Genomic DNA, 14,883 nt, shown 5'->3' on the forward strand with positions numbered 1-14,883 from the left:
ACTATAAGAAAAAAAAATACTAGGGGGAATGGTTCCACGTCCTTCTAACCTTGGAAATTAATCAGGTTAAACTTATGCTACTTAGTATCAAGTGATCAATTAACTTCTGTGGATTCATCAAGTCATCAGCCTTTATCTACCTTAAAAGAAAAAAGTAACCTGTTGAGGGGTGTAAGTTAAAGTGAAAAAACCCTTATACCTATGTGGAGACGCTTTAAATATGCTGACTCCATAATATATGTCAAAGCTGGTAAGAATTAGCTGTGTGGATATAGAAATGATCAAGGAATGCTAAATAATTCTTACTTTTTAAGCATCTGTAATATTATCTCTGCGCAGAACCAGTGAGCGTGACCAGGCCAGGCTGGAGCTGTGTAGTGCAATTGGTCCAAGTGAATTAATTAAACCACTGGGCCATGAACCTGTGAGAGGGCAATTTTCTACTGCTATGCTATAGATATAGAAGAAATATTTTTCTTAAATGCTATTTCCATTTTTGTTTAAGCTTTGCGTGAGGGAAGCAGCATGCTGTAGTTCATATGATAATAATTTTGTGATTTTATTTTCCACTGGAGTTTGTGTATGGAACGAGATGGTTATCCTGTGACTTGGCAATTAAATGCAATTGTATATGCAACTGCATGTGTTTATTCAGAGTTTCAAAGCAAATATATATTCTTTAACTTGCTTTTTTTCCAGCATCTTTCTCTTTTTTGTCCTGTACATAATTTCTTTCCTTTCTGAAACAGTGACCATTTTTTTTTTCTGAATGCTCTAATTCTGTGTGAGCCAAAAATGGAAACAATCATGAGACATGTGAATGAAGGATGGTTTGCTTTCTGGAGACTTGTACAACCTTTTGTTTTCAGGAATAAACACATGCTTTTATGAAGCTTTTAATATGAAAGACAATAAATGCATTATTCTTTTTCTGAGGATGTGTGCTTTGACTCAAGTGGAAGTCCTGGCCAGGCTATGGATCTGTGAAAGGGGTGACCCATTAGGAAGCAGAGCTCAAATTTTATTCAATAAAGAGGTTACCGAAAATATTGACTTTAATTGCACACTATTAGTGGCTGTGTATGTGGATGTGTATATAACAATCACTCGCATTTTAAACTTGTCTAGAAGCATCTTGGGGACATCTTGTTTTCTTCCATTTTAAAAAATCTAAATAGCACCTGTAATTAAGGGAGAAAACGGAGCCCTGGAAGCGAGGTAGGACTTCCATCCATTGATCTGTGTAAACCCGGCTTACACTGTCAGGGGAAAAGCAGTCAACTGCTGAGCTGCTTTGTCACTGACATAAGCTGAGAGAGGATTTTTTTTTTTTTTTGTCTATACTGTTTATACACCAGTCTATAGACCTGCTGGCTGGTTGAATTTTAAAGAGTGCGGAGCTTTAAAGACTTGTCCCCCGAGGGATGCTCCTGCCAGTTGGGAAGCGAGCGGAGGCTGCTCTGCAGAAGTTGTGTGCACGTGTGCTGCCGGGGGGGCCGGGCAGAGCGGGGGCACCTCGCCGTCCTGCGGCCGGAAAACTCACACGTCGTCCTCGGGTCTCTCGGTCGAAATGCTGAGCTACTACCTTTGGTTTTGGTTTTGTTCTTCCTGCCTGATAATTTATGCTGAGAGGATACAGCGGGGAACTTGAATGAATCCATTTCCGTACCCGATTCTAAATCTAAGCTCATCAGGCAGCAATTCAAATCCTCAGTAGTAAGGAGCAAATGACTTCCTAGTGTCACAACAGGTGCGGATTTGGGGAGAGTTTAAACAGAGCAGAACATATTATTTCTTTGGAATGGGAGAAACGCTCTGTGTGAGCCTGAAATAAGAAACTGGAAGTGTTTAGGAAATTTCTGAGTCAGAAGTTTTGATTAGTCTGTTCTGCTTTCCTCTGCCAGTTTATTATTACCGCTACCAGGCTTGTTTCCTGCCTGCAGAAATTCGGATGTTGCGCTCTGTTCGCTGCTCCTTGTGCTGCCAGAGCGGGCACTCAGCAGCCGGGTGGTGCCGGAGCACTCTCCATGTCCTGCTCCTTAGAACCTGTTTTTTGCAATTGAGTTCATAAATACTCCTTCCCAAAGCACAGCGCCTTGCTTTCGTACCCTTCTTTATCTGTGCTGAGGAAGCTGAAGTCTGAAGGCTTTCTTGAACTCTCTTATGTGTCTTAGAAACTCTAGGAAAATTGACTTCCTTACAGCCTAGTGGGACACATGATATATCTTTAAAATATTACAACTAACATGGGCATGTTTATTTAGAGGCTTTCTTTTTCTCCTTTCCTAAACTATTCATTCCTTGCTGTGATTAACTTGCACGGGTTCTTCATGTTTTACACTTTCGACTGAGCCATGCAAATGTTTGTAGTAAATAGTCATTGTGGCGTGCAGGAATTTAAATACATAATTTCCCCTAATGGGAGATAACTGCAGCGCACAGTAAACAGAGTGCTCAGGCAGGAGAGTGCGAACATCTCAGATCCAGGTCTTAAGCCCCCACCAGCAGCCCTGGCAATCTGCACTCAGTGTGCATTTTTCTGAAGACACACACCTCGCTGGATGACTTGTGTACCCCGGTGTATTTGTCTCTTTGTTGGTCTGGTACAAAAGGAGAACTGTAGCTTTGCTGACCAACTGCAATGTCATCAATTGTCCCTTCTTAGCTGACGTGTCACGGAAGGTTTGTTTGCCCAGTTGGGAGCAAGGAAATAACTGTGTTTTTTTTTTTTTTTTTTTTTTTCTGGGTTCCTGTAAGATCACTGTTTAATACTTTCTACTAACAGATCTGGCAATTCACTTTTTTTCTTTTTTAAGAGAAAATCATTGACTAGCTTGACAGCATTTTTATATTTTAATTAACACATTTTATTTGCCACTAAACAACTTCTTAAATAAAATTCTGTGAGAAAGAGCGGCATTATCCTTTTATATCATGGTATAAATGTGTAGCTCTGGTAGATCTGTCACCCCCTTTTTTTTATGAATAGTGAGGCTTGCTTGTGAAAACCAAAGGGTTAATCATATAAATTTCTCCTTTGGACCAGCAGAAGATTTCCATCATTTTCAGCATTTGACCATGAAGGATGTATAGAGTTGTTATACCTCTCTGTAATTCATTCTGCTGCCAACTTCATTCCCTTTTCTCTGCCTGCATTTTAATTGAAACAACATTTGTATTTTTGAGCCAGGATCTGTCAGAAGTCCCTGTGGCTAGTCTGTGGTACAAGTAGCAGCAGACGTGGCTTACCCATATGGTGTGGTGCTTCTTGTAAAATCCATATGGCCTTGTTGAAGGGAATCCCAGCGGGGATGTGAAGGGTGTTAATACCCTTCAGGCCAGGCCTTTCCCTCCTGGGGCTTCTATGGCATTGTCTTTGCAATCTGCCGAAGCACAAACTTAATTCCTTTTTAATAATCAATTATTTCAGTCCAGGAACGTGTGCTGTATTTTATGCAATCTTATATTTCTTGAGTTTATTATTTGATATAAGCATTTTGGGTTATTTTTTAAAAGCAAGCTGTAGGGCAGATGCTAGCAAATACAGATAAAAGGCTTTTCAAAATCCTAACTTTATTCCTTTTACTTGTATTTACAGGAAGTGCTGAACAGCGTTCCAAAGTTCTGCTTTCCTTTTGACATTGAAAGGTATGTGGTACAGTTATTATTTATTGGAAGATGTTTTATACAAAATTATATTTAGCGTAGTTGCAAGGAAAGACATAAGGAACAGGAAAATACATTATACTTCATAAGCTTGCACCTGTAGATGAGAAGAACATGTTCTTTGTTATTCAAGTGTGTATTAAATCCTTAGGAGGAAATTGTCACAGCAAAATGCAGAATTTTAGGGATATGTTCATCAGGATAGAGCAATATTCTGGCTTCCAGCTTTGTCCATTATAATTGTAAACACCATCTGCCTTGATATAAGGATATAACATAGTTTCCTTCAAACAGCAAGCATTAAAGAAAAAAAAAAAAAAAAGGAATGTTATAGTACACTGGTATATAGAAACTCACTGACCAGTACTGAGAACATGTTGTTTGAGTTCAAAGAAATTAAGACTTCAATTGCTTGGAATTAACTGAATATGCAATTGATTTTTCTCAGAGTAGATTCAAGACCATTATTTATAATTAATTAGCTCTTACCTTTCTGGGATCAGTTATAATGTGGCTTCCATGTAATGATGCCAGTCATTTAAATGGTTCATATGAAACAATTTTACTAATTAAAATATTTGTGTTTGTCAAAATGATTAATGGTAATTAATTTAATCAATCATACTCAATTTCTGAAACTCATATTGTCCAACTCAACAAAGATTGAGTTAAAAGCTTAATTTGCATAATTAATGAAAGATACACCCAGGTAGTGTGTAGGTTCAGCTGGTTTCAGCACAACATTGGCATCAGTTGTGTATGAGAGCCCTGCAAGAAGCTACCATTAGTGCAGTAAAAGATGGTGTATGGATAGAGGAAGGAAGGAAAACACACTGGCAAAATAAAGATTGTCACAAACACAAGTTTTCAGAAGTAAACTATGTTCATTTAGTCTTTTATAGTTGAATTTAATTAAGTTGTTTCATTTTTGATCTGGTTAAGCTCACTGTCTTTTAAGCTGTTTTAATGCCCTAACTAATACAATTGTTAGTGTTGGCTTAAAGCATTCAAGTCTTTAATGTGCTTAAGATATATACAGAATTCTGTTTAAAATTGGTAATGAAGATGAATAATGGAAATAAATTTTGAGGATAACAGAAAAAGGTGAGGTTCTGTTGCTGCCATCCAGTGGCAAGAACATTATCAGTGGCAGCAAATAATTATTTTCAACAACTTATCTTGTGTTAACTGTTTCTGTTAAGCCATTCAGAAGACACTTAGTTGCTTGTATGAGACTGATGAGCTTAATCAGAGAACTGTGGGAATATATTAATTTATTTTAACTAAGTATCCAAAGTGGTGGGAGGGGTTGAGAATAACAATTAAGAGATGTTTGTTGTTTGCGTGTTAATGGTTTTAATGCCCTTTGTCCCATTCCCCAATACTTGTTGACTCTTGGCGTATATTTGGCTCGTATTTGATTGAAGAGCAGTGGTCTGACAGAGATGAAATTCCTACAAAATCCATAAAACTTGGCAGTTGGACAGAAGAAGGAGAGAGTCTTGGAAGCTGAGTTACACTGACAGAGCACAAACCTGGCTCGTTCTGTCTGGCCCGCCGGCTGCTCCGGCAGAGCACTGCTGTCTTTCAAGTCAGCCGCTGGGAGCTGAGTTGTAGGGGATTTGTGAGAGAACTAAAGGCAATGTGGGGTCACGAGAGAGTGAAAGAGCATGGACAGGGAGGAGGGGCAGAGCTATTGTGGGGAACAGGATAGAAATGTTGGAAGCCCATTCAAGAATGCGGGCTGAATGTTTACTGGCAGCTATGTGTGGGACAACTTATGGCTGTGTAGTGTTTATGCTACTCAGTTCAGGCATTTTTATAGTGTAGACATATATTGCCACTTCCTTTTTTTGTAAAAAAAAAAAAAAAAACTGTTCAGGTGTCTTGTTTTCTCCATTTTTTTTTTTTTTTTTGTGTGTGTGTGGGGGAATGGGACTGATACAGACAAGTATTGAGAAAAACATTGCTATAACTCCTTTTCATGTGGTTTTCTTTTTGATGGATGTTGAAGATGTGACAAACACTTAGCTTTTCTTCTAGCCATAAACGTGCTTTTCCCTTGTTTGGTGAATACTTATTTATTTTCTTGTATTGAGGACCATGATAGACTATACACCGAGTGCCCCCCACGTGTTTTACAGGCAGTTTCAATGACAAGTTCTGTACAGAAGTCTTTGATTGAAGTGTAACACAAAGTTTCTGTTTCATTGATTGAGCATGTTGTACTCTAGGGAACATAGTTTCTCAAACTGTATTATGTGTACTATCCATATATAAACCGCTTAGAGCACCTTCTGATCCTCCTAAGAGCTAGGAATTACCAGTGCAAAAGTGGAACTTCCACTGATGCTGCTGATCAAGATAGCTGGAATAAAGAACATGGCTTTGTTCCATAGATTGCTTCTGGGCTTTCTCCTACCGTGCAGTTTGAGTGTTCTTTTTATGAAATAGGTAAATACAACTCAAAGTAGTAAAGCTCTATTCTTTAAATTATGGAAGTAGCAAAATTAAAGCCCTGCTAAAGCACGGTGGTAAGTCCATCATCATGTATTCAACTCCACCTCACCTGCGATTAATGAATGAATTGAGAAGTAAATGAAAGAAAATGTATTTGATTTTGTTTATTCGCTGTGATGAAATGATCACAGACTGAGATCCAGATTTGATTCTGTCATAGTGCTTACTTCATCTCACCGGACATACTGACTTTATCTTTTATGTGCATGTAGTAAATAGCTGTACGCTATTTGTTCTAATTATCAAAATTGCATACTGTGAATGGTGATTAAAATCTGTAGGTACTCCTGTTAAATTTAACCTGAAAGTCAAGCCAAAGAAGGCACAATAAATGGTGTATTGTTGACCATGACTTAAACTTTGATTTTATATATATATATATATATATATATATATATATATATATATATATATATATATATATATATATATATATATATTTATTTATTTATTTATTATCGAAAGCGAGCATATAATTTTTTGCTGCCTGGTATGGCTTACCTTTTATGTTGAAGGGATTAAGAAAGGAATTGTAATAGAAGTTCTTAAGCATTTATCCCAAGAACCAATGTTTTTTTTTTGTTTTTTTTTTGCGGGGGGACTAAATTATTTTAGACTTAATAAATAGCACAATTGTATACCATTTTAACAGTTCATTTGTAGATATTTACAAATATGTTCCTTTTTCTTCTGCTACACACTTCCTTTCTCTGCTTCTATTCATATGGAATGGTACCATTTGAAAACAGAGATTTTTCATTTCCTTGTAATGTTTGTTAAGCTATTTTTTTTTACATTAGAGAAATCATACTTCTTTTCTCTTGTTCCTTGCATCCTTTATGCAAACTCTGCACGATGATGTTGACTTCTTTCCACTATCAGTCTTCTGTATTTTCTCTCTCAACCTAAAACCTGTGTGTAACTTCGCAGAGCCCGTACCTTGATCTCTAGCTCTATCCGTGTAGCTGGGTGGTGGCGTAAGCATGCCAATGCTCCCCTTGTTCTAGTTGGCCCCGCTTCAAATCCAGTCCTAAGTTGCGAGAAGTCTGTGTAAGGACAGGAGAAACCCAGGTAGTGGAGTCATGGGTCACAGAGCAGGCTTCGAAGTGGAGACAGTAGTCTCTGATTTGGGAATAGTAATAAATGGAAGAAGTCTCAACCTATGGTTACTGGTTCCCTGAAATTCAAAGCCCTTTAGAAATTCTAAAATTTGAAGAACAACTCATTTCAAACATACTTTGTTTCCTAAACAGATTGATTTGGAAGAAGAGCAACTCTAACTGAGAAGAAGAGATAAATGTAATGGTCAGACATGCTGTTTTTCGTTGAAAGAAGAGATTTAATTTCTGCCTGAATCAGTTCTCTCAAGGCAGCCTTAAAATGCAGCATGCACAATAGCAATAGTATAAACAAAAATCTTTCAAATGATTGTTTATCTGCTCCTTGCGTATCAAAGAATCTTTTCTGCATTCTGTAGATACTTAGGGAAATTTTAACAACTATTTTTATTCATATAGTGACCTGTAATAACCTTGAAAGAGCCCACTATAGTCTCCAGAGTTAATAAGTGTTTACACACATCCTTTGCTGTTGGTGATTTATTGTTGTTGAACTAAGATTAAATGTAAGCATGCAATGCAGGAACTGAAAGGAAGTAAAAAGCAATGCAGAAGAATGAGTTTGGTGACAGTTTGTGGCACCTTGTGCCTGCTGTCTCCCTGCACGATAGCAGATCCCGTGTTCTGACGTAACTCACTCGGCCGCCATTTTGAAGTTGGGTCAGTCGATCCTGTGCTCTGTCAGAAAGTATAGGTAATGCTTTCTACAGGCGATTTCACTGGGTAACAATTGTGTTTTACACATAACGTTAATGCTAAGGAAAACTGCTAGAAGCACCTTTGCTGTGAGTTGGTAGCAGTTACAGGAGCTGTTATGTGCCACCAAAGTCAAAACTTCACCTCAGAGACATAAGTCCCATAGCCAAAATTTGCCCACATTATGTATGATACGTGCAATAGATACATTAAATCTGTAGTGGTAGCACTTCTTGAATGTTTTATGTGTCAGGTTTATACATTTCGGTTGTCTATTGTTTTACAGAGATCTCTGGTCATCATTAGGTTGTTACTATAAGGCTTATGTATAGTCAGTTTTTCTTCTGCTGAAGAGGATTAAAAAAACAGGCATCCTTGCTGCCCCCAGCTCTTATGTGGAGCTCTCGAATTAGCAACCCAGGGTTAATTCAGCATTTTAAACTCTAATCAAAAAATGTGGTGCAGATGGACAGTCGCTAGGTTCTGCTAGCTGTTCCTTGAAGCAAATGGAACCAAATGCAAACTTTTGGTTGTTTGTGGAGATTCAGCTTTGGAGTTTTCCTCAGTTTGAACATCCGGAACAAGTTGCTTACACTCTTTTTTAAGTCTGCAGGATGCAGTTTTCAAGCTGAGCTGTTTTCACACTGACTGTCAAAACACAGAGTTGTATCTCCTAGAGAAGCAAAGGGAAGATGTTGAGTTGGAGGCAGTGAGATGGCACTGGGATTGCCTCCCACTGGACTGCCAGAACTTGGCTGAGCTATTTTTAATAGAAAGAGAATATCAAAATTTAAATCTTATTTTTAAAGTGGTCTTGTGTAACAACACTTCTATATATGCTTTAATTGCAATACTGGACATCTTCCCGTGTCATCTACCAGTGTTGGCAAGGGAGGAGGCAAATAACTTTAAGCAAGGGACCCATACTGGTGTGAGGTTTTTCTGTGGCTAAGGAATTGTTTTTAAGCAGCAATGGAGAAGAGTCATTTGCCTGACATACATATACACAGTACAGAAAAACCAAAGCCTGCATAGATGGGCATCTGTTAAGAATAGATTTTTGTAAATCATTGATCATCTGCTTGGGTTAGGGGCCCGTGGCCTGCCCATGCCAGGCTAGCGGGTGACCACCAGGCCCAGGCCCAGGTGAGGCCACAGCAGGGCAGGGCACAGGTGAGGGCAGGAGGCACCAAGGGCACTGTGCACGGTGTGGCTGCCAGCACTGCTGCTGTTGGGCATTGTAAGCACCCAGCGAGGCACCAGGCTGCAGATTTCTATGGAGATGTGCTTGCAGGAATAAAGAGACAGGTGCAAAGATGTGAAATAGCAAATTGGATCATTGGCAAGGGAGTAATAACATGCTGTTATCGATGGTTCTCTGATGTGTCCAACATAATATACACGCAGCATGCAAGGTATGTAAAAGAGTCTGAAAGATGAAGCACTGAGAGAGCCACTAAGCATTTACTGTGTCTTAAAAGCACACTGGGTTGTTTCAGTTTATTGAAGACAATCGAGGAAAATACTTGTAATGACTTGTGTAATTACCTAATGTAAAAATGTCCGTTTACTATAATGGATCTCCAGTGGTTCTACTGGACCAGGATGAAGATAACTTGTACTGCTGTTTATATTCAGCACAGGCTTTTATTTCGGCCTGATCACCATACATGTATGTTCTGAAGGGACAAGACCAAATGGAAACAAGTGGGAGATTCTGCAATCTGGGTAGTAGCATCACTTGGCTAATATTTAAGTTGTTGTCATATATCATCAAGCAGTATAGTGTGCGTGTCCCACATAATTTCTTCATTTCTTTAATTTCCTTCCACTTTCTTCTTTCTGAAGGGAAAATTTTTATATTTTATTTGTTGGAGCTTTTTGCAAAAATTTCAGGGGATAAATTAAAAAAAAAAAGATGCACTTAGTGGATGATGGTGAGATTTGTTCTCAGCTTCTGCAGGAATTCATTTTCAGCTTGGTATGTAAGAATGAACCATACCTGACATATGTTAACCATATCACTCACTAGCAGCCACATTGGTATTCTGCTGAAGAAGGTAAATTAAGAATGAGAAAATAACAGAGGAAAATAGGGTTACAGACAGAACTACTGCATTTTACATTTTCAAATCTCCCTGCACTTCCCATTACAACTTTGCTTTTATATGCTTTTAACTATGCCATACGTTATCTTTCATGGTTGAAAATGACAAGACTCTACCACTTGTTTTCTTTGGAAGATGTTGGAAAAGTACAATATGTATTTCTGTGAGTAAACTGAAGATGCAATTGTGTTCTGAAATGATTACAGTAAATTCTGTGAAAATAATCAAAATTTGACCATGTTGAGAAGCCTTTGAAAGCATTCCAGTTTTAGAATTTAGTAATGATGTTTACTGACCAGTATTCATCTGAGGCATACATTGTAGTTCTTGCTTCAGAACTGGGTGGGACTTGCCTAAAGTTGTTGTCATGGCACAGGATGGCATAGCTGAGAGCTGCTCTGTCCTCTGCTGTCCTCTGGCTGGAACTGACAGGTTGCACAGGAGAAAAAGGTGTCTGGCTCAAAAGCAAAAGGAGACAGGAGCCACAGAGGAGGTGCCCTGATTGTAGAAGGAAATTGGGAAAAGGTCTATGCTGTCAAACAGAAAGTGGGGGTAAGGAATGGAGGTTAGGACTAGGAACTGGAGGGTTTGAGGAATCAGAGGTGATGCTGAGAACAAACCACATTACCCTGTGCTGGTTGAGCGGGGCGCTTGGGGATAAGAGGAAATGGAAGACCACACAGGGAAATGTGTAAACTTATTCTGTCCCAAGTGGTATGTGTTTTGGTATAGTCTCGAAGATGCTATTGCTTATTATTTTAGTTCTTGTGCTATTTGTTTTTGATTATTTTCTGTCTTTTGCATTTGCAGAATAGAAAAGCTTGCACTTGAAAAAAGGCTTAAAAAGGTTTTCTATTGGGCAATACGTAAAGGAAAAAAAGGAGGAAAAAGTGTAGGTGTGCATGGGAAAGCTACAGGTCTACACAAGAAAAAAAAAGCTAGTTTTCTACTGCATGTCTTAAGTCAAGCCTGTGCTGTGAAATTAAATAAAGTATTTGTAGAACTTCAGCCCTTTGTTTTGGTTGGCATTTTTCACTGTTGAGGTGTGCTCAGAGCCAGTAAGCTGCAGCAAACTTGTGCTGCTCCTGCTTAGGCCTTACTTAGGAAAAGACTTTAGGAAGTGGTCTGCCTGCTGAGCTCAAGGCAGTCCGAGGCAGTGTCCTGTCTCCTGCAGTGCAGGCAGGAACGTTCCAGTCTCTCCTTACACAGCAGCTCCTTCCTCTCATCCTTTCTCTACCCTGCTCTATATTTTCTGTAACTCCCGTGCCTTCTTTTTGTGATATGGGGTTTGAACCTCACAGAGAGCCCTCAAGCTGGGGGCTCACCGAGGTGGAGGTGGCCAGATCCAGTGGATGGGGCTGGGATGGCAGCAGGAGGCATGGATGAACAAGAGAACTGAGCTCTGGTGTCCATGGGAAGGTGTGGGGTGGAGGAGGCTACCTGGAGGGAAGGAAAGGAGAAAAGGGTTTTCTGAGAAGAAGGATAATGAGGTTTGAACGTGGAAATGTTTGAGACTAGTGACTTACATGTTAGTGTTTTTCATGATTTGGTGTTCTTACATTCTGTGTCTAATTTTTCAGGGTCTCCCAAAACCAAGTAGGACAGCATTTTACCTTTGTACTCACCGACATTGAAAGTAAGCAAAGGTTTGGATTTTGCCGTTTGACGTCAGGAGGCAAGGTCTGCCTCTGTATTCTGAGGTAAGTTGGAACAAGAAAAAATTGAGTATAGAAGTGAATATAGGAAAAATATAAAGAAAAATTATCTTTTGAAAACCTTCTGATAATATTTTATGCTTATCTGTCAGTATTCCATTTCTGTACAATAGTGTTACCATTGATTTCAGCTGAAGAACAGTTTCAAGCCCCACGTAAGTGTGTTCTTGAGTGAGGCTAAATGATTCAATTTCTGCTTAAAAGCTTTGCAGGCTTTGAATGTTATCTGTATATTTTTACTTTCTAAGGTAATCTTTGACAAGTATCCAGTCAATTTAACAATGAACTGTGCTATTCTGTATTCCTGTCATTGGAAATATGATTCTTGGGTGTGTCTTCCATCATCTTTAGCCAGACTATTTATCTTATATGAAACTCCAGAGCCAAATTAATTGTCAATGGTCGGCACACCACTTTGGTGCAGAACAGACACTGAAGAAGAAGAAATTTACACCAGCAAAATATTTTGTTTTTCCTTCTGGTTATTCTTTGTTCTCCTTGAAGAGAATAGCTTTGATAGTGGGAAAAACAAACACACACACACACACACACAAATTGTTTAGCTAAAGCCTTTCTGTACTGTGCTTTATTATAAGGCCAAATTGCCAGTCAATTAATAGCCTACCAGTCTGTAATGCCCATAGGAAAAATGGGGACATCAATTTTGGAAGCACATTAGGAGCCCCCCAAAATCTATGATTTTAAACAGGTTCTAAACTAATTTTGAGAGCCTGTGCAATGGACTTTTTTGGGGCAGGTAATTCAAAAATAAGTATTTGCTATAAATACTGTAAAAATTCACTGCCATATAATAAAAATAGCAAATGGAAAATATCTTATTTTGAAAATTAATTGGTTTTCTGTGATCCTGACAATACTTCCTTAATACTACTGTGGAAGAATTTAAGTCAGGATTTTGGAGCATATAATAGCTGTTTTCACTGTGCTAGCTTTCGTTGCTAAGTCTTGTTAATGCCCAGGGAGAATATAAATGTATGCTCTTAGCAGTTTTTTGTGAGCTAGCCTTTTCTTCCCTCATCAGGCTAAAAACAAACATTTTTTTTTAACTTGTACTCCTAATGTTGTCTGGGTAGTTTCTAATGTTGCAGTAACAATTCTTTAATCAATTACACTCAAGTCTGTACATTTCAATACTGTATGTTGTGCTGCAAAGCAAAGGATGCAGATTGTCAGTTGGTGTAAACTGGGGTATTTCTGTTAACATTTCCACAGAAACATACATCAGTTAAAGATTAGCCAATGACCTGTTACTTGGCAGAATAACTAGGAATATGAAAAGTGGCAAGCTATAATTTTTCACCAAACTGTGATCAAAACATTGCCTTTATTGCTTTTATTGTGACAATTTCAAATTTACAATGCATAGCTGAATGCATAACAGCACTAACTTCATGAAATTGTACTTCTAGATTGGTAGCTCTTTGCTCTCCAATTTGTTTGCCAGTTTGAAATAGTGTTTTGCTCAGACGGAAAGAATGTATCAGTATTTTCCTTTGATGCATTTTAGTACTTGGTCTGATTTCTGCTCTGAATCCAAGATTTGTTAGGAATGACCAAATGAAAGGAGACTTGCTAGCAGATTTCTTTCACCATTTCATCTGACTCTCCCTTGAAAATGTTAATTTATCTTAAACTAACCAATATCAAAGAAAGTTTAACAAAGAGTTGCTGTCTTTATCATATAAACACACAGATGCAGGCATACAAAAATACCATGTCAAACTATTGCACACCTGCACATCTCCATATGCACGTATTTGTGTATCTGCACTAAGAAGAGGAATACTTTCACACTGGTGGCTGGGGCTTTAACAAATTAGAGAAAGTCAAGTATAAGAGACTTAACTAAATGGCAGTAGGTAACTGAAATCTAGATAAGAATCTCTGAAAAGAGAACAGGAACAAGCCAATCACAGTGATGAGAAAGAAATCCATAAAAACTGTGGCAGACTGATGAGTAGGGAACAGGCTTCCTTCTTGTGAATGTCTTTTGCGAATGGTACCATGTCATATGCTAACCTGTGCCCGGCCTGTTTACTGGGATTTGAACTGGTTAGTGGGATTCTCAACTGTAAAGGGAAGAGAAGGCTGCTTGTCCTCAGATTTTACACCACCAATGTAAAGCTGCTGGTGAGGTTAAGTCTTGTAGTTTCTCTCTCTAAAATTCATTCTTTATCTGAAACACTAATTAAAGGAAATCAACTTGGAAATGTAGTTGTACTTCAAACTGGAGAATTTAAATCAGAATACACACCCATCTTATAAAACATACAGAGAAATTTCATATGTACATTTTATCTACACATGTATAAGACCAATGTGGAAAGAATTGTCTCCCAAATCAGAATGTTCTATTCAAGTTCTCTGTAAGCAAGAACACAGTTAAATAAAAATGCTCCAATGTAGCTATCCCCGGCATTTTTAGTTGAAGAATTTAATCATGGTACAGTATTTTCTAAACTGGTCGTGCAGAACTTGACAGCAGTTGCCAAATTCAAAGTGCAAATGAGTGCAAAATCACACTAAGATGAGAAAACACATTCTGGATCATTCTCCAGATTCTTCTCCAGAAGTTGTGTGTGATTCCTTGAAAGTCTTTTTGTTAGTTTGTTTTTCTTTCTCAAACTGCACGGCTGCTTTCTGAAGCTCTCGCTGTGAATCCCGCTGTGTCAGCTCTTCCATCTCCACAAACTATTGAACTCGTGTAGCCCCTTAAGAACAAGAGGCACCACAGCAGGAATATTGTAATATACTCGTATACTACACAGGATCTTTTTTTCTAATTTTACTTTTTATATGCTAATTTAAATAATAATTTTGGCAGCTCACATTTCAAGTGGTGCAGTAGAAACATTGATGTTCATTTTTGAATAATATGAGGAGACTTAAATCTTTTGGGTATTGTTTCTGTATATCTCTGCTGTTTGTAGCAGCAATAATACTTTCTGAATTTACGTTAAGCTGTTTTTGAATTATCTTGTATGTTTTTAGAACAAAGTTCAGATAATTTGACTCAAATTTGTTTTGTTAAAATCTTGA

General features: G+C 38.2%; 1 protein-coding gene across 2 annotated transcripts in view; it reads left to right on the forward strand.

The window, feature by feature from the left end:
• The window catches only part of DENND1B (DENN domain containing 1B), a 155,529-nt gene that overhangs the window by 53,422 nt on the left and 87,224 nt on the right, over positions 1-14,883 (forward strand). For both annotated transcript variants that reach the window (XM_082766173.1, XM_082766174.1), the window contains exons 4-5: positions 3,599-3,648; positions 11,689-11,808. In XM_082766173.1, the coding sequence (XP_082622299.1) occupies positions 3,599-3,648; positions 11,689-11,808 (170 nt within the window). The remainder of the gene's footprint in view (positions 1-3,598; positions 3,649-11,688; positions 11,809-14,883) is intronic.

This window comes from Aythya marila (assembly GCF_965140915.1).
Source record: "Aythya marila genome assembly, chromosome: 8".
Taxonomy (NCBI): Eukaryota; Metazoa; Chordata; class Aves; order Anseriformes; family Anatidae; genus Aythya; species Aythya marila.